Source organism: Ammospiza nelsoni, chromosome 19 (assembly GCF_027579445.1).
Source record: "Ammospiza nelsoni isolate bAmmNel1 chromosome 19, bAmmNel1.pri, whole genome shotgun sequence".
NCBI lineage: Eukaryota > Metazoa > Chordata > Aves > Passeriformes > Passerellidae > Ammospiza > Ammospiza nelsoni.
This window is the reverse complement of record NC_080651.1, coordinates 9,362,727-9,389,880: the sequence shown is the minus strand read 5'-3', so window position 1 is coordinate 9,389,880 and position 27,154 is coordinate 9,362,727. Positions and strand designations below refer to the sequence as shown.

At 52.6% G+C, this 27,154-nt stretch overlaps 1 protein-coding gene across 5 annotated transcripts; it reads right to left on the bottom strand.

Moving 5' to 3' along the window:
- Positions 1–292: 292 nt before the first annotated feature.
- NDEL1 (nudE neurodevelopment protein 1 like 1) lies at positions 293–25,740 on the bottom strand. 5 transcript variants are annotated; one of them, XM_059485888.1, is made up of 9 exons: positions 25,674–25,740; positions 16,073–16,170; positions 14,572–14,725; positions 13,212–13,360; positions 11,536–11,672; positions 9,289–9,462; positions 8,317–8,408; positions 6,165–6,316; positions 293–1,762 (listed from the first exon to the last, which is right to left on the bottom strand). In XM_059485888.1, exons 2-9 carry the CDS (start codon positions 16,156–16,158, stop codon positions 1,675–1,677), a joined length of 1,032 nt encoding a protein of 343 aa, XP_059341871.1. In that variant the 5' UTR covers positions 16,159–16,170; positions 25,674–25,740; the 3' UTR covers positions 293–1,674. The 5 variants fall into 5 exon arrangements, with proteins under 5 accessions (XP_059341871.1, XP_059341872.1, XP_059341870.1 ...); XM_059485889.1 differs by lacking the exon at positions 25,674–25,740 and adding an exon at positions 20,599–21,195; XM_059485887.1 differs by lacking the exon at positions 25,674–25,740 and adding an exon at positions 20,083–20,456.
- Between the last annotated feature and the right edge of the window lie 1,414 nt (positions 25,741–27,154).

Sequence of the window (27,154 nt, the reverse complement as noted above, 5' to 3'; positions counted from 1 at the left end):
CCAGCTCCCGTGCACAGCAAACTCCTTCCAGCTGCTCTAAGGAAGTAAAAATCCCCCGGAAGGCTCAGCTGGAGGCTTCCAAGACTTCCCCAAGTGAAATATCGTGTCTCCTCCTCAGTGCCAGCAGCAAGGCTGGGATGGCCCCAGCAGTGCCCGGTGCCCTGTGTCCAAACTGAGCAACATTCCCAAGGGAAGGGGTGTGGGATAATGTGGCGCTGCTTGAACACTGCCCTCCCCTCCCCAGGGCTTGGCAGAAAACCCTGCTGGACAAAGTAAGAGCCACGGCCACTGGTTCTGCAAAATCCACTGATTCCACATTGAAAGAACTTTATTTTTGGAATATTACTCTCATTTGTTTTCATTCTTTTGAAACCACATCATGTCAGTGGCACCAGGGTGGAACGGTACATCCTATGGAAACATGCCAGAGAGAGGCTGAATAAATAAAGCTACAAAGCCCAAGTTATGTACAAAGACCTCAGGCAAAGGTATTATGTTTACAAATCTATGTACAATAAAACAAATGTAAACAGTCAAATGCAGCAGAGGATGCACAGGAAGGAAGGACCATACAAACCCTAATGGCAAAGGGACAATCCCACCTCCACTGCTGGGCCAGTGGGGTTTTTTTCTCAGCATTTCATTCAACCACCTGGGAGCTGCAGAGCCCCTGACCGATGACTGCTGAACCCTCAGCTGCAACCCTGGCTCCATTTGCTGGATCAGAAAAAAAATCCACTGACTCTGAGGCACATGGACAGAGAAACCACACAAATGTGCTGCCTGAAAGACCCACAAGGTTCAGTCGCCCCAAAGTGTCAGAGCAGCCTCCAGGTGAGGCTGCACAGTCCAGTCCTACAGCACAGGGGTGATGGACAGGGGGAGCAGCAGCTTCCTAAAGTTCCCATGGGGTTGCTGTGAGTGGGGTGAGGGATGGAGGCCAGCAGGGCCAGGGAGCTGTGGGGCAGCCCTGGGCACACCTGAGGGCACAGCCCTGCCCTGGGCACACCTGAGGGCACAGCCCCTGGCCACAGCACTGCCCACCTGCTCCAGGGAGAACAGCTCAGCCATGCCAGGCCCAGCTGGGGGCTGGGATGGGCACAGTGCCTGGCTTTGTGTGTGTGTCCAGCTGTCCAGCGGGGATGGAACTGGCCTGGCCAGGCTGGAGCTGCTCACCCAGCCCTGCTCTGGCTGCCCCTGAGACAGCACCTGGGGCTGATCCCAAGTGCCAATGGCCCCAGGGCCACCCAAGGGCACTTCCACGAGGTCTGAGAGCAGCAGCTGCAGGGCCTGGCAGGGGACAGGGCAGAGGAGGGGACAAGGCTCTGTCAGACCTAAGTGAGAGGAGAGGGAAAGCCAAGGGGGCAAGGCTGGGCCTGGCCCCCAGACAGAGCAGGACTCAGTGTCCCCAAGCACAGCAGGACTCACTGTCCCCCAGGCAGAGCAGGACCCTGTCCCCAAGCACAGCAGAGGTGGCAGCTGGCGGGGCTGGGGCAGAGAACGTCCACTACAGCGAGAGCAGAAAACAAACTGTATTGACAGGACATGGAGGGCCGTGGGCTCGGGGTCTCCTCTCAGGCCATGTTCCAGCAATGGGGTGGCAATGGGGAGGATTCAGGAGCAGTTCTTCTCGAGGTGGGCTGAGAAAAGCATCCAAGTCCAAGCCCTGGGGGCTCATACGCTCAGGGGGAGCATTCCTGGCGCCGAGGACGGGCGGGAGCCCCCCAGGCCAGGGGGGCCTTGGTCAAAGCCATTCACTGCCCTGGGGACAAGAGACAGCCCGTTAGGGGAGCAGCAGCCAGCACAGGCACTGCAGTGACCCTGCTCCTCCCTCCTTCCCTCCTCCATCCCTGCCAGCAGGGCAGGATGGGCCCAGCTGGATGCCCATGCCAGGGCTGGAGCTGGCACGGCCTGGCTGAGGTCACTGTGCCAGGGGGACGAGCAGCCACAGAGCCTGAGCCTGCTGGGGCTCACCAGGGGCTGGGCAGGGTCAGGGCAGCCCTCAGGGCATCCCCACCTGTCCCTGCCCTGGCACTGAGTGCTCTGTGTCAGAGCCCAGCCACAGCCACAGCCCTGTGTCCCCATGCCCAGGAGGGGACACACACACACAAACACACACACACACACACACACACACACACACACACTCACACACACACACAAACACACACACACAAACACACACAAACACACACACACACACACAAACACACACACACACACACACACACACACTCACACACACACACACACTCACACACACACACACACTCACACACTCTCTCAGCAGTGTCCCAGCCCAGCAGAGCTGGCTCTGTGCCCCACAGTCCCCACAGGGCTGCAGGGGAGGCTCCCAGTGCTGAACCACAGGATGCAGCAGCTCCCCCTCCCCAGTGTCCTGCTGGAGCTGGGCAGCTCCTGCCTTCCCACAGTAGCCTGTGGGTCCAGCAGCTTTTCCACATCTCCTGGGAGCTCTTGCCAGCCAGGAGCAGCATTCCCTGCTGGAAATGTCCCTGCACTGGCTCCTCAGGGACGTTTCTGGCTGCCTGTCCCTGCAGTGCCACAAGCTATGTGTCCATGTCCAACCACTCTCTGCCCTGATTACTAATTTGGACTCATTAATCATTAATCTGCGTTTCAAGCTGTATTTTGTACTTAGCACCTCACGCCCAAGACTCCCTCAGCTCTAAATATCCAACAAATCCTGGGTGGAAGATTTTCCTGGAGCTGACCAGCCTGGCCTGAAGGAGAAATGGACCTGCTAAAGCACACCTGGAACTGCCCCAGGTGCTCCCAGCTGCCACAGCTGGGTAGGGACAGTGACACCAAGCAGGGACAGTGACACAGAGCAGGGACACTGCTGTCCCCACCCACACTGTCCCCTCCCTGTTACCTTGTTTGCTTTCCTGCCAGCCACAACCACACCACTGCACATCAGCAGGTCAAGAACCACAAAATGCTGGAGGAAAATCCCAAGCAGAGGGCAAACCTTCCACATGAACTCCATCCATGAAACCTCACTTCCCCTACACCCCTGCTGTGACCAGTTCCATCAGAAACATGCACTTATGGAAGTATAAACAGAATATTAAACAGAATTAAACAAAGCAAGCAGCACTAAGGCTTTTATGTTTGCAACAGGTCACAGCAGCAGAGAGGTTTATTTCAAGTCAGGAGAAAGAGCAATTGCACTCAGGCTTTGACCAGGGCCCATTAGTGTGGCACTACCAACTAGCTCGTGCAGTTAGCAGAGCCCCAGCCCTGCCCCAAGCCCCAGGTTACACCACATGCAGCCAATCAGTGCAAATGAATTCATTTACCCATGACCAAGGTGGGGAATATGACCTTCTCACGCCTAGTGGAGAGAAAGGGAAAGTTTATGCACACAAAAATGACATTCCTGAGCACAGAGCAGCTGGGGCCAAGCAAAGCTCTGCTGAGTGAGCTCTGCCCAGTGAGGCTGCTCTGCAGGGGCAGCACAGCACAGATCACTGCACCACACACAGCTCCCCTCTCCGAGGGAACCTTCCAATGGATCAGGGACTGGGAAAATACAGATCTTCCAGCCTGGAAAAACCCAGATTTCCCAGCCTGATATTTCCCAGTGCAGACACCTCTGAGTGCTGGGTGTGAGCACAGGCACTTCTCACACTGAACTTCAGCCCCTTCATTAAAACAAAGCCCAATGATTCACAAAACCAGCCAAGAATAAACATCAGCTGTGAGGACAGTCAGGACTGCAGGAGGGGAACAAGCACCTCAGGCTGGCTGTCCTGCAGAGCCCAGAGCAGTTCTGCTTCCTGCACAAAACTGGACTGACATTAACAACCAATTAACAATAATTACAACATCAAGATACAAGTATCCATCCTGAGGATCATCCTCAGGTGCTGTTCTGGCATCTGGACAGAACCTGCATGTTCCTGAAGGGACAAATCTGCAGGAAACTGATCTTATACCTGACACTGCTGAGTCTTTAACAAGCAGATAAACCCTGACTGCCCCAGGTCTGCAGCCAAGCTCTGGTGCAAGCCCTTGCTGTGCTCCAGGCCTCCCCTAAAGAGGGGGTTGACAAGAGCTGGAGACACCTCAGATATTTCAATGAAATGGCAGAGGAAACAGAGCTGTAATGGTGTGGCTGAGTTATCTGTGCCCAACCCAGCACTCAGCCACCAGCTACTCCTGGGGCAGTGACTGCAGAGTGGAGCAGGGCTGTGCTCACAGCTGGGGCAGAGTCACATCTGGAGCAGGGTTACATTCACACCTGGAGCAGAATTACACCTGGAGCAGGGCTGCACTCACACCTGGGTCAGGGTTACACTCATACCTGGAGCAGGGTCACACTCACACCTGGGTCAGGGTTACACTCACACCTGGAGCAGGGTCACACTCACACCTGGAGCAGGGTTACACTCTCACCTGGAGCAGGGTTACACTCTCACCTGGAGCAGGGTTACACTCACACCTGGAGCAGGGTCACACTCACACCTGGAGCAGGGTCACACTCACACCTGGAGCAGGGCTGCACACTCACACCTGGGTCAGGGTTACACTCACACCTGGGTCAGGGTCACACTCACACCTGGAGCAGGGCTGCACACTCACACCTGGGTCAGGGTCACACTCACACCTGGAGCAGGGTCACACTCACACCTGGGTCAGGGCTGCTCCCCCAGTGCAGCTGCCAGGGCCCAGCCAGGCTTTCCAGAGCAGCCCTGGAGCACAGCACGGGCACTGCCAGTCCTGCTGGGCACTGAGTGTCTCAGGGACAGCCTGGGAGCAGCCCAGGGGCTGAGGGGACAAGGACAGGACAGGGGGCCATGCAGCACCTCTGGCCACTTGCAGATAAGCACATGGACACTTCCAGCCCTGTTCCTGTCCCTGCCACCCTCAGCTCTGCTGCAGCATTTCCTTCCAGGCCTTCCCAGCCTGCTCCTCCCTCCAGGCAGCCAGCCCTGGATAAGGAGTGTGATGACAATCTGCATAATTAAAAGTGACCCCCACCCTGAGAGCAATCAGCTTATTGTCCCAGCACACCTCAATATAGCCTTGCTGCCTGCCAGGAGCTGCCATAATCCCTGCCCAGCACCTCCCTGCAGCTGCAGGAGCACTGCTGGGGAGGGACAGCCCACCCTGCAGCTCACACAGCCCCAAAGGCTGATCTGCACGTGAGTTCAAGGCTCTCAATCCTTCCTTTCCAAACACCAGCAGCTGCAGAAGCTCCCAGGGCCAGTTTTTAGGGTGCACCTTGTCCTGTTTCCCTCACAGCCCCGCTGAGGATGGATATGGGGAGCTCAGCTGGCTGCTCTGGCACTTCCAGGTTGAAATATTCTCTAAAATAAATGCAGGATTGGGGAAGTGCTGACTATCAGCACTGAACTGCACTGAGATTTAACATGCAGGGAGCATGGAGGCTGTTTGCCCTCAGCACCACTGGAGAACCCTGTGCTTTCCACCTCTGTGGCCCTGAGCAGTGAGGAACTGGGGAATGCCTCCTGCAGCAGCACTGCCAGCATCCCAGAGGGAGCTCTGAGCACACACACACACGGAGTCCTTGTTCCCAGGATGGCCCACAGCAGGGAGAAGCCAAACTCCATCACCAATGGTTCATCCTCCCCTCCTGGAGGGGGTGTGAGCTGCAGAACTCCCTCCCTCCTTCCAGGGAACATTCCTGCCTGCCCTGGCTCTGAGGAGGAATCTCTAGCTGTGGTTGTGCACCTCCCCAGAGCACACCTGCGACTTGGGCACCCCCTCCTCTGCCCCTGAGATGCCCATTCCTCAGTGCCTGGGGTTGGCACAGCCACCAGATCAGGCAGATGCCTTTAGAGGGCTCATTCCCCACTTCCTGGGCTTGGTACAGCCACCAGGAGATGGGGCAGATGCCCATAGAGGGCTCAATGGCACTCATTCCTCACAGCCTGGGGTTGGCACAACCACCAGGTGATGGGGCAGGACTGGCACTGCCACTCCAGGGCACAGCAGTGCCTGATACCCCTTGCCAAGGCAGGAGAGGGCACAGCAGTGCCTGATTCACTCCTTGCCAGAGCAGGAAAGGGCACAGCAGTGCCTGATTCACTCAGCCCTGACCAAGGCAGGAGAGGGCACTGCAGTGCCTGATTCACCCCTTGCCAGAGCAGGAGAGGGCACAGCAGTGCCAGACTCACCCCTTGTCAAAGAAGGACGTGTGCCCTGGGTGTGGGTACTTGGTGCCGTTGCTGCTCAGCACGGCGCTGCTGACGTTCCCTGAAATGTAGGATTTCCGTGATGCCTGGTCCTTTGCAAAGTTCCTGCAAGCAGCTAATTTGGATTCTAAGGCCTGCGAAAGGGGAGGAAAGGACAGTGTTAAAGAAGTGACACCATGAAGAGGGAAGTGTTTTGCTGCTTATGAGCCTCAGGTTGCCATGATCAGGACTCCAGTGTGATCACCCTTGGCAAAAAAACGGGAACAAAGCTGTCATTGCCTCATCACCCCACCACAAAGGAACACACAGATGCTGATGCAGACTGCCAGACATTACTCAGCTCCACGAGGGCTCAGATTCGAGAACAGACGAACTCTGAAATAATTACCCAAGATAAGGAAGCCAAATCCCAGCAGAAGTTACCCAAACTTCTTCCCTCTGCAGCTGCCCTGAACTGATCAGAGCACTGAGAGCCTAAAGCAGAATCCTCAAGCTTTGAGAGGGACTGTGCATGTGGAAAGTTATTTTTTTCACCAGGACAATGTCTCCTGGAATTTCTTTCTTAATCTTGGCTTGCAAAATAAAGTCAATTTCTAAAGTTTCACTGCCACCCTTCCAAAGAGGCCTGGTGAGGTTTCTTTCCCCCCATGTAAAGTGCCAGTGACTCCTGGAAGGAGGAGCAACATCCTGATTCTGTCCTTTAGTCCAGAGCATCACCTGCCCTTTCTGCCCTCATCAGATGCTGAATATCCACCTTATCCTGGAGATCTACGTGGTGTACCAGACAGCCCTCATTCATTACAGCTTTCAGAACATTGCAAATGCCTGCACTGGGGACTGAAATCCATCTCCCCAAATGTGGGCTTTGCTCCTGCTCTGCACAGAATATTGCATTAAGAGGGCACTGACATGCTGCCACCGGTGAGCGAGCCCTGGGTACACTCCTATAGGAATCCCTGGAAGTTTATTTCGGGGTTATGGACTATGCGGGCAGCTGTAGGCAGCTCTGGGTGTCACAGATTGTCCCCTGGCCACAGGCAGTGTCACCTGAGCCCTGTCTCAGCTGCAGGCAGGGGAGCAGAGGGGAAACCTCCTGCAGAGACAGGAGGACAAAGCTTGGGATGGGGCACAGCCAGACCCCAAAGAACTGAGCAGCCCCTAAGTGCTCCAGAGCCCTGTCCCAGGGCCAGCGTGGCTCAGGCAGGCTGGAGAGCAGCTTGCTTATTTGGCATTTCCTGTCCTGGCAGAGTAATCACAGGGATTGGCACTAAGCTCCCCAAATCCCCTGCAGCCTCTTGCTCACAATGATCCCCTGTGAAACGTGTCACTGCTAACCCCAGCTGTCCTGCTGCCCTTTCAAACCAGGCTTGAGCTCCAAGGGGAGCAGCCAGGGCATTTTTCATGTCGAAACCTGCTAAAACAACTGTGTGAGCTGTCTGCAGTGCAGCTCCTGGCAGGCTCCAGGGGCACAGGGCACAGCCAGCCACAGCTGCCCACACACTCCAACCTCCACAGCTCAGAGCAGCTCCTGGCAGCTCCAAAGTCATTTCTGCTTCCACAGGGAGAGCCTGGGTCCTGAGAAGCACTGCAGCAGATGTTGAGAGCAGTTCTTCTCTGTTGACAGTGTAATCCCTTTAAAGGCTCATGCATTTCACTTCCCCACCAGGCACAGATGGGAGCATTTGGCTTTCTCCTCATTTATTTTCTCACTTTCTTACCAAAGGTTTTCAGGCTGGTTTTTCTTTCAGTGTCTGTGGCAGATCTCAGTGGCAGAGGAGCTGTCCCACCCTGGCAGGGAGATCCCAGCTCCTGCTCACCCAGGGCCTGAGCTCCAGCTCTGCAGCCCAGGCAGAGGAAGCTGCAGGCCCAGCAAAGGTAAGGACAAGCTGTCCGTGTCTAACCCAGCACTTGAAAAACTGTTATTCCAAATGTGAATTTTGTCATCCCAAATTTGATTCAGAACCATAGGATCAGGCTTTAAAAAGTAAAATAATTTTTAAAATAAAGCATTGTCAAATACTAAGCAGTGAATGGATGATCTGGCAGCTCCAGAATGCAGCCAGCAGGGCCCAGGCTGTGCTGTGGCTGAGCACAGGGACAGCAGCCCCAGGGACAGGCAGAGCTCAGCACTCACCCCCACTTTGCGTAGCAGATCTCCCACGATGTTGAGTGCAGATATTCGAGCTGAAGGAGTGAGTGGGCTGGTTCCAAACCCATTTGGTATAGCTGCAAACACAGACACCTCTCATTACTTCACTCCTCCACAGCCCAGGTTCTTCAAAAATTTAAATACATCAGCTTCTACATTAAAAACAAACCCCAAACACATCTACAGTCTTGCTGCAGACATTTCATACAATCACCCATAGTAACTGCAGGATCACTAGGCAGGGAGGATGATAAAGTTTAATTCCTACCCTGACTGCCATCAGCCCCCCCCAGCAGAGTTCATGCCCTCTCCATCTGCAAGGCTACTGACTGCCATCCATCCCAGCAGCCAGAGCTGCCTCTGAAACACCCACTGTTAATCCCTGGGACAGCCCAGAGCCCTCCAGATGGAAAAGGGGCTGGGCTGAGATCCCACTGCCCCACACAGACCTCTGGGAAGTCACTGTGGTGACAGAGACTCCAAATTCCTGACCAGGCTCACCCACCACTGCTGCTGCACATGGAGCAGAATTATCAGTCCCTGCACTCCCCTGCACTCCCAAATATCTGCAGGGCCCCAGTGCAGGGTGCAAACCCTGCCTGCCCCCAAAGGCAGTCCCCAGCCTTCACTGTCCTCTGAAAGCCATGAAAAGCTTCTTTGAAAGGAATAATCAAAGAAACAGGAGAAAAGGATGAGAAGAACACGATAGCATCTGGCTCTCAGAGAGGTACCAAGGATGTGGGAAAGAGCCAGCCCAGAGTTCCTTTTCCCCCAGCCCAGAGCTCCTTTTCCCCCCAGCCATGTTCCAAAGCTGAGCATTAATCAGTAAATTTACTCCTGAAATGCACTGCTGCTACCCTGGGATCACACACGCACTTGGAAATGTGTGAGATCCACACCCCATCCACCTCTAGTTCCTTAAGAAGCACAACCAGACCCCATTCCTGTGGATGGTACCTTTTGGGGAAGGAAAACTATTTTCTGATCCTTTTCCAACGGGTGTGGCTGGCAAGGAGAGAGAGGCCTGGACAGCTGAGTCCATCTTCTCACAGTCCAGAGTGGGGGAGCTGGGAGCTGATTTCCGTGTCACCTCCTGCTGCCTTTCCCTCACAGCCAGCTCCTGCCGCAGGTCTGAGGGTTGAGAGAAGGAAAAAAGCCCACAAAATCCCTTAATAGTGATTGACAAACTCACAAACAGTCTCTCTGTTCATTTGGGAGGGGCAGCAGCAGGAAATTCCCACCAATCCTGGGTTGGTGCCTGCTAGCTGCTTCCCCCAGGAGTGAAGACAGTGCTCAGAGCAGCCCCATCCCATTATCCCACCCCATTATCCCATCCCACTCCATTGTCCCACCCCATCCCTGCCTGCCCCACACAGCTCCTGTCCCTGGCATGGAGGCAGCTGATTTACATCAGGATTTTTCCCCATTTGCAGTGTGAGCTCCACATTCCCAAAACTGCAGCTGGACACAAAGAGGAGCTGCTGCTGCTGCTGCTGGGCCCAGCTCCTCCTCAAACCCAGCCTGGGAGAACAGAGCAGTGATCTGTTCCTGTGCTTCCCCTTCCCCGCATTCTCCTCCCAGTTAATAATGCACACAAGCCAAAGGCAGTCCAAGGGTTGCAGCCAATTTCTTGATGCCCTGACAAGTCAAAGATCAGACTGGAGGGTAGTCTAAAGGACTGGGCCTTAGAAAAGCCTGGCTTTATTCTCACTTCCTCCCCAGACTGCAGCTTATCCCTTCCCCTTTCCCAGCTTTTTGCTACCAGGAACACCCAGCCCAGCCCAGCCATGGATCTCTCAAATCCTCAGAAAGATGCAAACAAACATTCCAAGTGAGTTGTTCCTTTTTGGGCCAGAGTAACTTCACTTTCACAGAACTCCTATTCCTTGCCTCAATCTGGTACAAAAGCAAAATTACCTGCACATAACAGCTTTACAGCTGTAACAAATATTTAGAGCTGGCTTTAGCTAAAACAGCAGAGGTGAAAATCTGCCTGGGCTCCCAGAAGAGGATCTGAGGCTGTTCAATCAGAAATGTCATACTGGAGTTGGACTGTACCAGTTCTTTTAGGATTTGAGGCTGTTGAATCAGAAATGTCATATTGGAATTGGACAGTACCAGTTCTTTTAGGATCTGAGGCTATTCAATCGGAACTGTCATATTTGATTTGGACAGAACCAGTTCTTTTAGAGGCTATTGTTCCTGCTTACTGCCAGGGGGAATAACTCACAAATGCTAAAAATGTCCAAATGACTCATCTAAGAAACAAGATGTCTGTTTTACTGATTATTCCGGTGTTCTAGAAAACAGTCCCCTGGGTTTTGCTGGTTTTTCCAGTTTTATTGCTCTAATATCACATTACAATACATATACTCCCTCAGAAAATTTCTTTCTTCACATTTATTTCAAAATCCCTGTGCTTCCAATACAATTTCTGGAGCACAGATTTGCTTCAAAAAGGTTCATAGAGGAGAAAAACAATAAAAAATGCCAGCCTGCTGTCAGGTGTGTTCTTACACTGAGCTCCAGGCCTTAAATGAGGAATATTTTAGAAAGCTTCATTTAGGGAACAAAGTTTCAAACCACCAACCTCTAAAGCCATTATTGGCTGACACAGGCTGATGAGCAGAAACCTCCACTGTTAGAGAAAACAGTTTATAGCACCAGTAAAAATGCTTCCCCAGAATCCTCAGTGTGAAATCCACTGGGGAACTCCTGATCTTATCCCAGGACACCATCCCAAATATTTCCCACAGGTTTAAACACAGCTTTTATCAGAACATCTTAAATAATACATTCAAGGCAATTTCCAAGGGGCTTAGAAGGAACACAGGAGAGATTTTTTTAAGAGTTACTTGATCATTTGTCATGTATTCCCTGTCATTTCCTGTGCTTTCCCTTCCTGTAAACCCACAGCAAGAGGAACTTGTGAAGCAACTTCCTCAATTCTCTTACATCTGTGGAACAGAGTATTTTTGTGTTAAAAATCCTGAATTCATCAATTGTTAATTCTGCCCTAAATGAGAAAATTTTTCTTTTTGGCTACACTGGACATACAAAGAACACACTGTCAGTAAAACCTGAAGCATGCAGTTCAAGTCTCATCATGTGAGGCTTTCTAGAAACATGAGCTCTGCTTGTTGCACATCTCCTTTAGCAACCCTGCCCTGCACCAGGAGCCAGAACCAACCAAACCAGCCATACCTCTTGCTTCATCCTTTAATCTCTGTACAGAAACCAGCAATGACTCCTTGTCATCCAGTTCACTTTCTAAAAATGCATTTCTCTCAATAGCTTGGTTCAGCCTTTGTTCAAAGTCTTCCAATGAAACTATTGTTGCCCTAGAAACAAAATCCAGAATGTTAGGTTCTTCAGCTCAGCCAGCATAAAAGCTTATTCAGAAGCATAACAGAAAGAAAATGTTAGCAGGGCTATGTTCAAGGGAAGCATCTGAAAGCCACAGAAATGTTGCTTAGGAAGGAGTAATCAAAGAAACAGGAGAAAAGGATGAGAAGAACACGATAGCATCTGGCTCTCAGAGAGGTACCAAGGATGTGGGAAAGAGCCAGCCCAGAGCTCCTTTCTCCCAGCCCAGAGCTCCTTTTCCCCCAGCCATGTTCCAAAGCTGAGCATTAATCAGTGCACCAGTGTCACAGACATATTTTCTGAAAAATCCTTTCATTAGGATCTTTTGTCCTGAGAAGCTGAGAAGCTTCAGCTTCCCCATGTTTTGCTGCTTTGGAATGTGATTTGGAGAATTGTTTACCCAGCATGTGAATTGTTTTTACTTGATGACCAACGACAGCCACCTGTGTCGAGGCTGTAAGAAGTCACAAGATTTTATTATCATTCTTTTCCTTTCTATTGCTTTCAAGCCTTCTGATGAAATTCTTTCTTCTGTTCTTTTAGTATAGTTTTAATATATAATTATAATATAATATAATATAATATAATATAATATAATATAATATAATATAATATAATATAATATAATATAATATAATATAATATAATATAATATAATATAATATCATATCATATCATATCATATCATATCATATCATATCATATCATATAACATAATATAATGTATCAGCCTTCTGAAACATGGAGTCGAGATTCTCATCTCTTCCCATGTCATGGTTGCCTGCAAACTCTACATTTGGTGGTCCTGAGTGAGGAAAATTGGCACACCCCAGCTCAGGTGGGGCTGTGCTCTCAGGGCTCTGCACAGGCCCAGCCCAGCCAGGTGGGCAGCAGAGCACTGGGACATTACCTCAGACCCAATTCCTCCCAAAACCAGTGCCAAAAGTTAGTCACGGGCTTAAGAGCCTTGTGCAAACAGGGCTCAGCTCTCAGACCTTTTCTCCAGATGGCCAGAGGCTCATCCCTGCTCTCCCTGAATCAATGGCAGCATTCCCACTGAGCAGAAGGGAAGCATGACCTCCTCCCAAAGTGGGTGTTGCCAGCTGCTGCTCATTGCAGCACTAGGACAGGGCAGGGCTGCTCCCTCCAGCTGCTCTGCAAGGCACCAGGACACTCCTCTGGCCTGCCTGATTGAACAGGACTATGGAAAGCAGGAGACTCTGACTTCAAAGGGGCTCTGAGGCAGCAGCACCACAAATACCAGTCACAAATATCGGGGGCAGTGCAGGGGCCTGGCTGGCTCTGGGCACAAAGCACACTTCCCCTCCTGCTGCAGCAGGAACCAGCTGGTGATGAGGGGCAACTGCACTGCTCAAAGAATCCCAAATCTTGGGATTGTTTGGGGTTTTTCTGATATTTTCCCTTTAAGGAACAATGAAACGCTCAAGCTGAGTAGCAAAGAAAAGATCTTTGTGGTGAAAATTCAAAGGGAAGAGAGGGTTTGCAGCCTTCACCTCTTGGCACGTTCCAGGTCATCGTTGGCCTGCTCTAGCTCCCTCACATACTTGTGCAGCTGGTCTTTGATGGCCCTTGTCTGGCTCAGGTCATCCTCCAACAACGACACCTGCTTGTAACTCTGGGCATACTGGTGCTCCAGTTTCTCCTGAAACAAAGCACAGGGAGATAAATATCAGCTACTGGCACTGACCAAGCCATCAGCACAAAAAGGGGACAAAGTGTCACTCTGTGTGCAGCATGCTGGCTTGGGAGTGCTGGTAATTCAGAGCAGAAACGGGAGAGGGAGAAGGAACAGGCTGTGAGCCTCAGAGCTGGCCCCAGTGCAGAATGGCACAGCTGCCTGTCAGGGATGCAGCCCTGCATCTGCTGCCATCAGCCTGCACTGACAGCTGCTCCAGGAGGGCAGGGAGACATCCAAATGCCCTGCCAGCCTCCCCTCTGTGCCTCTACCCTGCCATCTCTCTGTGCCCCTGCCCTGACAGCCTCCCCTGAGTGCCCCTGCCCTGCCAGCCTCCCCTCTGTGCCCCTGCCCTGGCAGCACACACCCCAAATGCAGAAATTCTGATGTGTCCATTGGCAAAAATGGGCCACTGAAATTGTCACAAAGCCTCCAGGCCCACAGAAGAATTCACTGCCAAAAACCCTCTGAGGGCCTATGGAAAAACTCCTGAGCTCCTAAAACACATCCTGACCCTGCAAGTGTAGCTGGGACTGGAGACACCAAGCAATCCCATAAACCCTCCTTCCACTGAGTGAATTTCTAACCTCTGTCTTCACTAAATAAGCCAAGACTGCCCAAAATGATTTTTCAAGATTACAAGAGAGGCAAGAACCTGTTAGCACAGAGGCATCAATTGAGAGCCACCTTTTGCAGATCCTTCAGCAATTCCTGGCTGCACAGATACAGCTGTGAATGGACTGGAGGCTCCCTGAAAATGGGCACAAATCACCCAATTCCTGCTTTCTTTGGGGTCTCACGAAACCAGGGAGACCCTGAGGGCACCAAGACTGGTTTGCAAGGAAAGGTGACAAGGCAGTGGCCTGGCAAACCCCCTGTGCTGTGCCCTGTTGCTATGCTGCTGTTCCCTGTGGAACAAATAAAGCTCCTCCTTGGCACAGCCTGGGGAATTCAAAGCAGCACAAACTCCAGGACCAAGTTTCATGACGTGAACGAGAAAAATTCCGCCAGAAACGTCCCGGGCCTTATTTGGGTACATGCCATGCTTCAGTGTGGATCTTAACCAGACATCTCCTTTTTAATTTGGATATTCAGTGTCCAAGAGCAGCCCAGACAATCCAAGAAGAGATCCAAGACGAGCTGAAAGGAAAAGCAGCACTACCACACAGAAAACCCACCTTTAATGTTTCCACTTCATATTTCAGTCTTTGGTTATCTGCTTGCAAATCTCTGTTCCTCTGCTCAGCTTGTACTAGCTGTGCCTCCAACTCAGCCTCTAATTCCCTGCTTCCCTCCTGGAACTCAGCCAGCTCTTCACGAGCCTCCTGGAAGCTGCAAGGAGAGGATTGCATCAGTGGCAAAGCCAGCATCTCCCAAGTTACAACAAAACTGCAGCTCTTCTCAAAGAAAAAGCTGAAAAACACGAGTTTTAAAGCACTTAAGTGTCAGCAATAGGCCTCTAAGGGGGAAAATAAAAATGGGAAAATAGAGAAATTGCATTAAGCTAAGCTATTGAAGGAAATTAATTCTCTTACATCAAACCCAGCAGCCACCTGGAATGCCTGTGTGGAATCAAAGCTATTTACAGGATTCAAGGGAGCCTGAGCAGCACTTTGTGCTCCACTAGCTCTCACTGCTGGCAGACTTTATGGAACAGACAATGAATTAAGCAAACATTTAACCAGATTTTGGTCAGCAGCTGAAGAGAGAACAACATTTTCTGCATCTCTGCACTAGCTGGAAAATTCAAGTTAGTAAAAATCCTGCAGAGTCAGGAGGGCAGGACATGCCTACCTCATTCCACTGTGAGTTACTGAATACCAGAAGTAGCCACCCCACATACTTTCCTTATTAAATTTGCATCTTTACCACACGTAATGGCTGAGCCCTGAGCAAGCAGCAGAGAAAACCACCGAGGCTCTGGGCAACAACACATCCAGGGGTGCCTCAGATGGAATTCCTGAGCCACAAGAGCAGCTCAGGGTTCTCCAGACAGACAGGCCCCTCCACATTCCCAACACAGTCCCAAAAAACCCCAAACCGAACAAGAAACCCCACTTGGACCTTGGGCTCTGTGGGTTTGAGAGGGATTTAACTCCAAATAAACCTCAGCCCATGCCCCAGTCTCTCCAGATGCACAGCACTGCTCCTGAGAGCAGCTGCAGTTTCTTCTGGCACTTTGGGTGCCAAAGCTCTGTAAATTATGCAAACCACGGGCACAGGCAGGACCAGGAGCCATGGAACACTTGGATAAAATGCAGCAGAGACCAAATCAGGCACTTTTCATACCAGTAACTCCACTACAACAAGATTGAGGGAACAGGAATGATACAAGGCAAGCCCAAAGGCACCTTCTTGTGATAAAACACCAAGATACTACTCAAGGCAGCACTTTAATTACACAAGATCATAGAAAGGCTCTGCTCTTGCTCAAACATGCTCAAAACATAGCCTGCAGTTCTTGGCATGGTGACACCGGGCAAGGAACACTCAGCTCCCACAGAGATGGAAATTTTAAAGCTGGAAATCCTTTCCAGAGAATTCTCTTCTCACAGGTTTTCTCTGAAGTATCTAATAACCATCTTGGTGTGGCCTTGCAGAGGAACAGATTAAACAGCCATCATTAAGATCCAAATCCTGGTCATTAAGAACCACATTCAGCTTGCAAATCCACAATACCTTTGCTTGTACTTCAAGGAAAGTTCTTTCCAATACGCAGTTTCCTCCTTTGGACTCGAGAAAGTAGGAATTTCTTCACTGTCCATGATCAACACGACCTGCAGGACACAAACAGGGATACACTCAGGACAAACCCAGGCAGATCACTCCAAAATCTCTGCTCAGTCCTTTCCAGGCACCAGGATTGGCACCCACAGGCAGATGCCAGGAGTGCCTGCAGGGCTCACCCAGCACTCAGAGCTGCCCCAAGGAGCCCCAGGGCTTTCTTTACCCAGCCTCTAAAAGGGCTCCTGGAGCAGCTGGAATAAGAGCAGAAGGGCTGGCTGTATTTTGTAGCTGCCACCAAAATTCCAGTGGTGCCACAATGTCACAGACATGTTTTATGAAAAATCCTTTCCTTAGGATTTTTTCTTCTGAGAGGCTGAGAGACCTCAAAGACAAAATCTAAACAATGATTATCTGCTGCTATAAAATACAACAAGTAGATCTGTGATTGGTCTCATGTGGTTGTTTCTAATTAATGGCCAATCACAGTCTAGCTGTCCAAACTGTCTCAGTCAGTCACAAGCCTTTGTTATCATTCCTTTTTCTATTCTTAGCTAGCCTTCTGATGAAATCCTTTCTTCTATTATTTCAGTATAGTTTTAATAGTGTATATATCATAAAATAATAAATCAGCCTTCTGAAACATGGAGTCAGATCCTCCTCTCTTCTCTCATCCTAAAACCCCTGTGAACATCACCACAATTAGTGACCCTGAGTGATGAAGAGTTCCCACACCACAAGCCCTCTCAGGCCCACAGCTGTCACACACTCAAATTCACAGCTATCAGTTTCCACATTACCCCATTAAATGTTCTGAAGAGATTTTGCCTCCTGCCACCACACAGTAACTGCACTGAGGCTGCTTTCAGAGCTGCAAGGTGAGCAGGGAAGGAGGATGAGCACTCCAGGTGAGGTAAGCACAAACAGCTCTGTGTGCACATCAAAACTCAACTCATTCTTCCTGCAGCAAGTCCTGGTTAATTCCCACTTGTGTCACATGCAGGTTACAGGAATTATCCACGTGGTCCTGCTGCCTCAGCCAGCCACAGGAAGATCAGCCTGTCCCAGAAATGACATGGTCACATCAAAGAGGAGTGTTCAGAGAAGTGTCCCACATCAAGGCACTGGAGATCCCCTCTCCATGAGGATCCTGCTTTCTTGGACTGCCCAGGCTATCAGCCAGCACAGGAAACACAACCCAACATACCTCTGGTGTGGTTTTATAGTTTTATATGGTTTAGAGGACACATCAGAGGCCTCAGCACACACCAGGTGTCAGAGGTGATGAAGGAGATAAAATGCAGAGCAGGACCAAGAGAATGCTCAGACCCCTCCAGAAGATGCACCATTGCTGAGCCCTCCCCAGGCAATCCCACAGCTCTTTAGGGCATATTTTTTTCTCCTTACAAAGCCAAGCCTCAAATTCTGTCCTCACCACCCCAAAAAAGAAGGGGGTGAACCCAAGCTCCAGGCAGAGGCTGTGAACAATGCCTGCACTGAGCCCATCGATCAGGAGAGCTGACCTAAAAGTCCTGACTCTAACAGCCATCACTTCCCAGCCAAGCCTGTCCCCTCAGGCTAAAACTGTCACACTAATGTGTTCTGTATCTCAGTGACCCACATTCCTGACACCTCAAAGTGGGCCAGAAGAACACCCTGCTTTCACCAGAGGGCAGCCAGGCCAAGCACAGCAAGGCAGAAGTGGCACATTGGCTCTGCAGCTGCCACAAGCCAAGAGCAAATGATCCACAGAGTGCCAAGCACCTCAAATCCACCTCCAACCTCACACTGGGTTCATTTAATGGCACAGCTTTGCTGCACAAGCAAACGTGTCATGGCTCAGGAGAAGGGATGGGGTTTCCTCTCCTGCACTGAGAAAATGAGAGGTACCTGTGGAGCCATTCCCATCAAAATTTCAGACAGGATTTTCTTTGGGAGCACTTGCATCAGCCGTTACCAAGGCAGCTCAGTCACTCCACAGGGACAGGTCCCAAGCCCTGTGCAGAAGCTGTGGATGTGGAGCTCAGTATTCCTGCCTGGACGGCTGCAGTCCCACAGTGGGAGCACAGAGGAGACACCTGGCACAGCTTAGGTATTGCCCAGCAGCTCCTGGGCAGGGGGAGCAGACACCTGGCACAGCTCAGGTGTGCCCAGCAGCTCCTGGGCAGGGGGAGCAGACACCTGGCACAGCTCAGGTGTGCCCAGCAGCTCCTGGGCAGAGATTCCCACTGACAGGACAGGGCACTGCTGGTGCTGTCACCAGAACTTATCAACACTGATCCAACCCTTCCACAAACCCCTCCAACCTTTCCCTGACTAGCTCTAAACCAGAGAGGCTCAGAGCAGCAGGGAGCACATTCACCCCAGAATAAACCAGACAAAGCACAGCACAGGCTCAGCTCCCACAGCTCAGGAGCTGGGTTCAAAAGGTGAGCAGCCAAGCGGGCTGTCAGTAAAATTCAGGATGTGGCTAGAAAAAAGCTTGTGCAAGGAAGTGTCTTACATCATTTCCTAGAAGCAGCTGAGATAAGGCACAAGACTCCTTCCTGTCTGCTCACACGGGGCACACCCTTGGAGATCAACATCTGAGGGATCCCTGCGGGCACAGCAGCTTGTTCAAGGCCGGGAGGGGCTGCCTGGGGCTGCCAAGGACAGGTGGTGTGTTTGCCCCCGACTGCTTGTCCAGCACCTTCTCCTTCCACACACCTGAGGGAGGAGATTCAGCTGCCTCAGGAATTCTGGGCAGGAATTCTCCCTTCCCAACCTTCCCAGATCTTCCCCAGCTCTCTCATCCTGCTTGGTGAGGGGTGTGGTAGGTCATGATTGCCCCTGCTCTGTGTGTCCCACCATCCCTAATGCACCAGTTTTGTATTCTTTATTATTTTATTTCTATTTTATCCTGCTTTTTGTATTCTTTATTATTTCATTTATATTTTATCCTGCTTTTTGTATTCTCACAAGGGGCAGGACAAAGGGATCAGAGCACACAGCCACCCTGCAAACCAAAATATCAACCTGGGAGCTGGGGCATGCTGACACTTCCAGACCTGCTCCCAGCACATATGTGGCCATGGGAAAATCCTTCACTCTGCCAGCCTCTGCCCATTCCCTCAGAATGACCCACAAAAAGATGGATTGTGCAAGCAGAGAGCAAATCCCAGGAGTTATCAGAGCCCAGCCAGACAACCCTGCAGATCTCATGTGTGGGAGAGCGGAGGCCCACAGAATACCAAGAGTTTAACAAAAAGTGCTTTGCCTCAGCCTGCTGCCTGTTGTCCTGGCCCTGGGAATTCTGTCAGGAGCTGAGAACCAGCACGGCCAGTCCTTCCTATTCAGGGCTTCTTTGCATACGTGGCACTTGCAGAATCCAGCCTTTGACAAACAACACTGAGGCTTTCAGGGAGCAGACAAGACAATGCAGCAGCGTCTTCCAGGGAAAATGAGAGCAGGCTTATGCTGCTGCCCCCTCAAATTCATTCCAACACAGCTTAGCATTCACACAGTGCCCTGGGAAAACACGGCTCCGTGGGCACAGTTCCAGCTGCAAAGCTGCTCCCAGACAAGAACTACCCTCAAACCACCGGGGCTCCTCTCAAACCCCCCCGACAAAGTCAGCAGGACCCAGCAACTCTGCACTGAGAAAAGGAAAGAACTTCTCCACGCTGCAATGACTCCAAAAAAACACAGTGTGGAGGTTAAGAACTTGTCTAAACCCAGAGGGGTTTGTACAGGACAAATCTGTTTTCCCACCTCGAAAGCATCCTTAAAACAAGAGGAGCAGTATCCTGCGGATATCACGAGAGCCAGAGGCTCAAGAATGCACCAGAAATAACCAAACTAACATGCAGACAGGATTTTCAAAGTAATTTAAGCAATCTTGCATTCGAAGCCAACCCCAAACCTCTCTGGAGCCACCTTCAGCTAAGCCATGAAAGCACAAGCACAGCTTGAAGTGTAACACATACCTTAAACAAGCTCCCCAGGCTCTCCATGTGACTGCAGCGAAGCTTGGGATGAAATCTAAGACCAAAACACTCAGCCTGAAATCCAACACGGCTCTCAGCTGGGAGACCCACCCCTTCCCACAGAGGGGAATCCACTCCTCCCGGCTCTCAAAGTCACCCAGTCCCTCACACGTCACGGCAGGGATGACTGAGCACTGCAATTCACCCCAGATGTACCTGCAGCATCTCAAGTGGCTGCAGAAAGAATTCCTCCTGATTTTAATTGCCTCACACTCTCCCATTTAAAACCAGCTCATAAATACTGCCCTATAAAGAGAATTAATATTATTTGATCTTCATGAATTTCTGCTTTGTTCCTCACAACCCCATTTGCCCAAGATTTTCAGGCACCCAACATGAAAATTTAAGCAGAAGCAAAGCAAGGCTGCTCAAACAGGACCAACCACAGGGCTGAACTCCCCCAGCCATGCTTGGCTGATCCCCCCTCCCCTCAAGACACCACAAATACTCACTGACCTTTGGAATTAAACAAGCAACCAGCTCAAACAGGACCTGATCAAGAAGTTCTGCCAAGCTCACATGTGGCCTTCAGCTCTGGAGATAACAGCCCACTCTGGCTATCACAAAGTGTCCAAGTGCCTGCTGGCTGCCAGTCCCCCCTCTCGGAGGCAATGACGCTGTCACGGAGGGCTGGCACCACCCAGAGCTGCCAGCACAGCAGCAAGGACTGTCCACAGCCAGCTCTCCTTCCTCTTCCTCCTTTTTGCTGATTCATGGGCAGAAAAGCAGAAGAAATCTTGTTTCCATCATTCTTCACCTTCTCAAACCACAAGGACCAACAGGTAACCTCCAGCTCCTGAAGATATTGATTTTTCCCCTGCAAACCCAACCAAGACTCACAGCAAGGCAACCAGAGCCCTTCAGCCAAAACTCAGAGCAAACGTGCACTGTCTTATTCGAAGATGGAAAACAAACAAACAGAAGGCACAGATCAGATGTCACCAATCAATTTGGGCTTGTTCTGCCCCTGCTGGAACAGGAGCCGGCGGATTTCCATCCGTGCCTGGATGTGTGCCTGTATCCACGGCTGGGATGGAACTGAACCTCTGGGAAGTGAACCTTCCCCTGCAGTTCTATTTCTGAACTGAATGTTCTCGAGTGAACCACAACAAATGCCTCCCTCTCTCTTACAACAGCAGCACGGGAGCTGTCAGCAAGAGAAGAAAGTCAGCAAGCACAGCATCAGCACAACGCTCCTCGCTCTGCTGCAATAATAAATAAATCCTGCATTTCCAATTTGGGCAGCACAGGAGGCAGGAGATAACCAACCCTACCTGCAGAACTTGGTGCCAAACTCAGAAAAGCCTTTAAGATAAACCAAGCACCACACAGCAAAGCCTTGTTATCTCAACAAGCCTCATGAATCAAATATAACATGTCTGCTCTGCACCACATGGCCAGGACTCATCTGTCTGGTGAATATTTGATATCCAGTCACAAGAAAACCCTTGAAGAGTGAGGCAGCACTGTGTTAGAAGCCTTGAAACCAGAAGAAAGGGACTGATGCAAAAAGCCTCTTCTCAGAAATCAACCTACGACTACCAAAAGTATCAGAATTTTCTGTTAAAAATATTTATTGCTTTCACAAACATGGGAAGTTTCAGACATTTGACCTCTTCTTCTTCCCAAGTAACCTCACAGAAGTGACTAAAAAAGGAGAGGCTGGTGCTTCTGCTGCAGGCTCAGCAACTGCAGAAGTGAAGGAAAGGCTCCTGGAGATGTCCCTGTCCCAGAACAGCCTGGCCTGAGCACAGGGATAATTTGCTCCCAGCTTCATACCCAGGAACTCCAGAGGGATGAACCCACACAGAGAGGAGCAACCAGCAAACTGAGCAGGAGATTCTGCCTGTGGAAAGGATTTGCTTGTCTCTGCCCCAGCCTCTCCCCCCTCCTGGGCAGGCTGAGGTGAGGTGTGGTGGGCACCAGGAGCTCTGATCCTCACCTGCTGGAACCCAGAACATCCCTCTGGCTGTCCAGAACAGCCCAGACCCCTGCCAGGAGGCTCAGAGACCCTGGCACGGAGCCCAAAACACCTGTGGGTTTGATTATGACCTGCGGAGCAAATTACCAACCTTGGATGTAGATCAGCAAGCCACGACAAATTAAATAGAATGATAGTGAATTTATCACGGGGTTAAAAAGTAGATTTTGGGGTTTTTAGAATGGGGATTCAGGAGGGCAAGATGAAGGGCATGTCCAGCCTTTCTCCTTCTTCTTGGCCTCCATCTTCTGCTGTGATGGTGGCACTTTTGGATTGGTTAGAGTAGAAGCTCACTGTCTAACATAGGTGATAGGTATTGGGAAGTAATTGTAAACATTGTACACATAGTTTTTAGTATAAAGACATAATACCACCCTGGGGGGAAGCAGAGTGCCTGGAACTGTCCTGCTGGATGGACCTCGGCAGGGCAGGAGAAAGAATTTTATAGATAAGGTAAAACTAACAACCTTGAGACCAAGAAATGAAGAGCCCTGACTCATTCTTCAAGCACCGGGCTGGGAAAAGAGACTTTCCAACTTTTCTTGGGGTCATTCTGACAAGCTAGATATCCCGACACTCACCCACAGCAGGCTGGCAGCTGACACGGGCTGCCAGGATCTGAACCCCTCTGAGACCACCTAGCCACCTCCATCTTCCAGCTCTGCTGCTTTCAGTTTCAACCCTGAGGAACACCAGGGCATCCCTGGCAGCAGCAATGGCTTATCTGGGAGGCTGTGGCACACACAGCCTGCACCAGGGACAGCTCCAGGTCCCCTGGGCCTGCCTGTCACCCCAGAATCCAAACCATGATGACAACATCTCCTTGGAAGGCAGTGCCCAGAGGGTGACATGCCTCTGGACACCACACAGTGACCAAGGAATTCCAAGGGAAAAGCACTCAGCAGGATTTCTGCCAAAATGCATTATGTTGCTTTTACAGCTTTGAAGTTCTACCAGTGCTGGGAGGAGGTAAAATGGATTTGAAAAATAACCCCCAAAATGGATCCCAGACCAGCTCCCAGCAGAGGGTCTCTGAACAGAATATTAAACTGAATAATAAACAGAATATTAACAAAATATTAACAAAATATTGAACAGAATAATAAACAGAATAATAAATAGAATAATAAACAGAATAATAAACAGAATAATAAACAGAATAATAAAAGTATCCCCCCAAACTCTACGTTGATCAGGAGAAGGAACCAGCACAACCTTCCACTGAGCTGTGGGGACAGAAGAGCCCTGGAGGGACATGAGCACATCATGAAAAATCTGCTCTGATGGGCCTGGCTTTGCCTGGGGTCAGGGCAGCACAGCAGTGCAGGCACTTTGTGAACACACTCCCTGGGTTATCTGATGATGTTTGCAGTGTCACATACATCAAGAGCTGCAAAAATACCATTTCCTTTCTGCAGTCTGACTTTCCTGGCACCTCAAAAAACCAATGTAATGGGCTGAGGGCATAAACTGTGCTTTGTTCCTGTACTTCTTGGCAGCCTGCTGCCAGCAGCAGAGACAAGATTCCTTGTGACACCAAGGTCACAGACATCATCAGTCTCGTGCTTTCTCTCCACTTTCTTATTTTTCTTTCCCTTCTCTGTCCTTCTCCACCAAATGAGGAATTATGTTATGTATCTGGAAACTCTAAAGAGTCAGGGGGAGAAAAGGGAGGGTTTTCTCCCCCTGAGAAGAGGAAGGAAGGCTGACAAACACTGAGTCAAACACTGCCTCTTCCTTCACTTCTGGGACTCTCAGTGACAAGTTTAATTAAATTATTAAACCTTCTCACCAGGGCTCTGCCTCCACGTATACAACAACACAGAAATGCACAGCCCAGACAGGAAACAGGGCAGATCTAACACTATTAATCCCAGATCCACACTCTTTACCCACATCCTGTGCAGCCACAGTTAACTGGCACCATCAGCCAGCCTGTCTGTGCAGTCACACTGCAAACACATCAAACTGCCATTTAAATAAATAAATATAGAAGCACAGAGTCACTGAGGTTGGAAAAGACCTCTGAGATCATCAAGTCAACCTCTGACTAATCACCACTTTGTCAACCAGAGCAGAGCACTGAGTGCCTCATCCAGGAGCTACATGAACACCTCCAGGGATGGATAGGGACTCCACCACCTTCCTGGGCAGCCCTTTCCAAAAGATCTAAAAGCTTCCCAGACTCTTTTCTGCCTTGGGACAGCTTCTTCCTCTTACAGTTACTGATATCTCCAACAAAACACTGACCTTGGAAAGGCCACCAGCTCTCAGCAGGAACAATTCCTTCCTCAACAAGGAATTGTTTCTTGGGAGGGGTTGGAAAAAAATGCAAAGGAAGAAAAAAAGTATCTGAAGTATCCAGTATTATCCCCTACAGCAGTTTCTTGTATTTTAACCACCTCTCAGGCAACAAATGCCACAGGCAGCCAAACCCCTGCACTTGTGAGCAAGTCAAGGCAGGGGGAAGAGAGAAGCCCTGAGTCACTCCCAGCGCAGAGCTGGCTGCGGGTGGGAGAGCTCAGCTCTGCTCTGCTCCCCCTGGGGACAGGGATGTGCCGGTGGGAACAGAGCTCTGCTCCTTCTGGGGACAGGGTTGCGCCAGGGGGATGGCTCAGCTCTGCTCCTCGGGAAGGACAGGGATGTGAGTGGGAGCCCGGGGCTCTGTGCCGGTGGGAGCCCGGGGCCGGCTCGGGGATGTCGCCGCTCCCCTCCCAGCGCATCCTTCCAGCCCGTCTGCTGCAATTCGGGTCACGCTCATCACCCGGGAGGGCACGTTCAGGCACAGCACACGGGGCTCTCGGGGAGGATACCAACCCCGCAGAGGAACACTGGCGGAATGACGGACGGAATGACGGACAAACACCCAGCGAGACCGCAGAATGACCTGTGGGTCCAGCCTGGGAGCAAACAGCCGTGTCACCCAGCAGGGCACAGAGCTCCACCGCCTGTCCTCAGCACCCCCAGGGGGAAGACTCCATCACCTCCTCCCTTCCCCTCCAGCATCCCAGCACCAATTCCGGGAGGAATTTGTTCCTGAAAAAGACGCGGCGCCCTGGGCATATGATCGATCAGGGATTTTACGAGAATAGACGCAAATCACGCGTCTAGCTCGTCGCCAGTGACGGGAAAACGCCCCGCCAGGGCCCGGGACACCTCCGAGCCCCGGCGGGCAGGGCCCGGGGAAACTCCGAGCTCCGAGCCCCGGCGGGCAGGCCCGAGGCAGCTCCGAGCCCCGATCCCCGGCCCCGCTCCCGCCGCGCTCCCGGCGGAGGGACCGGGGTCCGGCCAGGGCGGCCGAGCGGGGCCGCGCCGTGACTGACACCGCCCGCGGCCAATGGGAGATGGCGCCGCCGCGCCCGCAGCCAATGGCGCGGCCCGGGGGAGGGCCTTGCCCCGTTGTCAATTTCCAGCCAATCGCGGCACGGAGCGGGCCCGCAGCACCCCCGGCCCCCTCCCCGCCCGGCCCGCGCCCCCCGCCCGCCGCGCCGGGCCCCGCTCGCTGGGGCCACCCGGGGAGCCCCGAGCCGGGCCCGGCCCCGCCGCTCACCGGAGCGCATCCCCTGTCACAGCCGCCGCCGCGCGCGCCCGCCGGGGCCGCCTCATCCGGGGACTGGGGGGCGAGGCCGGCGCGTGATGCAAGAGCCGGCGGGGGCGCTGTCGTCACATGAGGGGCGGGCCCAGGGGCGGGGCCGGGGCCTGGGCGGTGCCGCTCCCCGGTGCCAGTTCCCGGAGCCGGTCCCCGGTACCGGCCTCCGGTGCCGCTCATCGGCGCCGCTGTCCTGGGCCGCTGTCCGGGGCCGGTGCCGGTGCCGCTGTCCGGTGCCAGTCCTCAGTGCCGCTCCCGGTGCTGGCCCCCGGTGCCAGTCCCCGCGCCGGTCTCTGGTGTCGCTCCCCGCTGTCGGTCTCCGGGGCGACTCCCCAGGGCCGCTCCTGGTGCCGGTTCCCGGTGTCGCTCCCCGGTGCCAGTCCCCGGTGTCGCTCCCAGTGCCGCACCCCGGGGTTCGCTCCCCAGTGCCGCTCCCGGTGCCGCTCCCCGGTGCCAATCCCCGGTGCCGCTCCCCAGTGCCGCTTCCCGGTACAGCCGCTCGCCCCTTTAACCCCCGGCCCCCGTCCCGCCGGCGAGGGGATCCCCTCCGCCCCGCTCGCCCCCGTCCCACCGGCAGTTCCCGTGAGATGGTCGGGGTGAGATGGTCGCGCCCTCCCCCCTTTGCGGCCTTCGGGAGCTGCCCCCTGCCCGTCCTCCGCCGCTCGGTCCCGGTGACCCCGGCAGGGGCTCAGCCAGGCACGGGCATGGACACCGTCCCTGCCCCGGGGCTCAGGACATCCATCCCTCGAGGCTCAGGACATCCATCCCTCGAGGCTCAGGACATCCATCCCTCGGGGTTCAGGACATCCATCCCTCGGGGCCCAGGACATCCATCCCTCGAGGCTCAGGACATCCATCCCTCGGGATCCCTGGCCATCCATCCCTCGGGGCCCAGGACATCCATCCCTCGGGATCCCTGGCCATCCATCCCTCGGGGCTCAGGACATCCATCCCTCAGGGTTCAGGACATCCATCCCTCGGGGTTCAGGACATCCATCCCTTGGGGCCCAGGACATCCATCCCTCAGGGTTCAGGACATCCATCCCTCGGGATCCCTGGCCATCCATCCCTCGGGGCCCAGGACATCCATCCCTCCGGGGAGCTCTGGAGCGAGCAGGGGTAGCTCCTCCTCCTTCCTCCGCATCCCGCGCCTGCTGCCTCGTCCTTCGCACACTGTGTCTGTCCCCGGAGCAGGGAACTCCGTGAACGAAGGTTTTTGGAGCTCCCCCGGGGACCCCCTCTAGCCCGAGCTGAACTTAGGAGAGCTGACAGCCTCCAGGGCCGTCCCTGTCCATCGTGCCTCTCTCATTCCCGTTTTCTGGGCACGGCGCGTCCCTCCGGGGCTGCCCCAGAGCTGTCCCCGCCGTCCCCGGGCTGCTCGGGTTCCTCTGCAGGGCTCCCGGGCGGGCCGTGCCCCGCAGCTCTCGGCACTGCCCCGATAC

Coding starts and splice junctions, on each gene's coding strand:
- NDEL1 (XM_059485887.1), bottom strand. CDS start 20,109: ATGGAGAGCCTGGGGAGCTTGTTTAAG. Junction 14,726..16,072: donor TCCTTGAAGTACAAGCAAAG/GTATTGTGGATT, acceptor CTCTCCTTGCAG/CTTCCAGGAGGCTCGTGAAG. Junction 6,317..8,316: donor ATCTGCTACGCAAAGTGGGG/GTGAGTGCTGAG, acceptor CCCCTTTCGCAG/GCCTTAGAATCCAAATTAGC.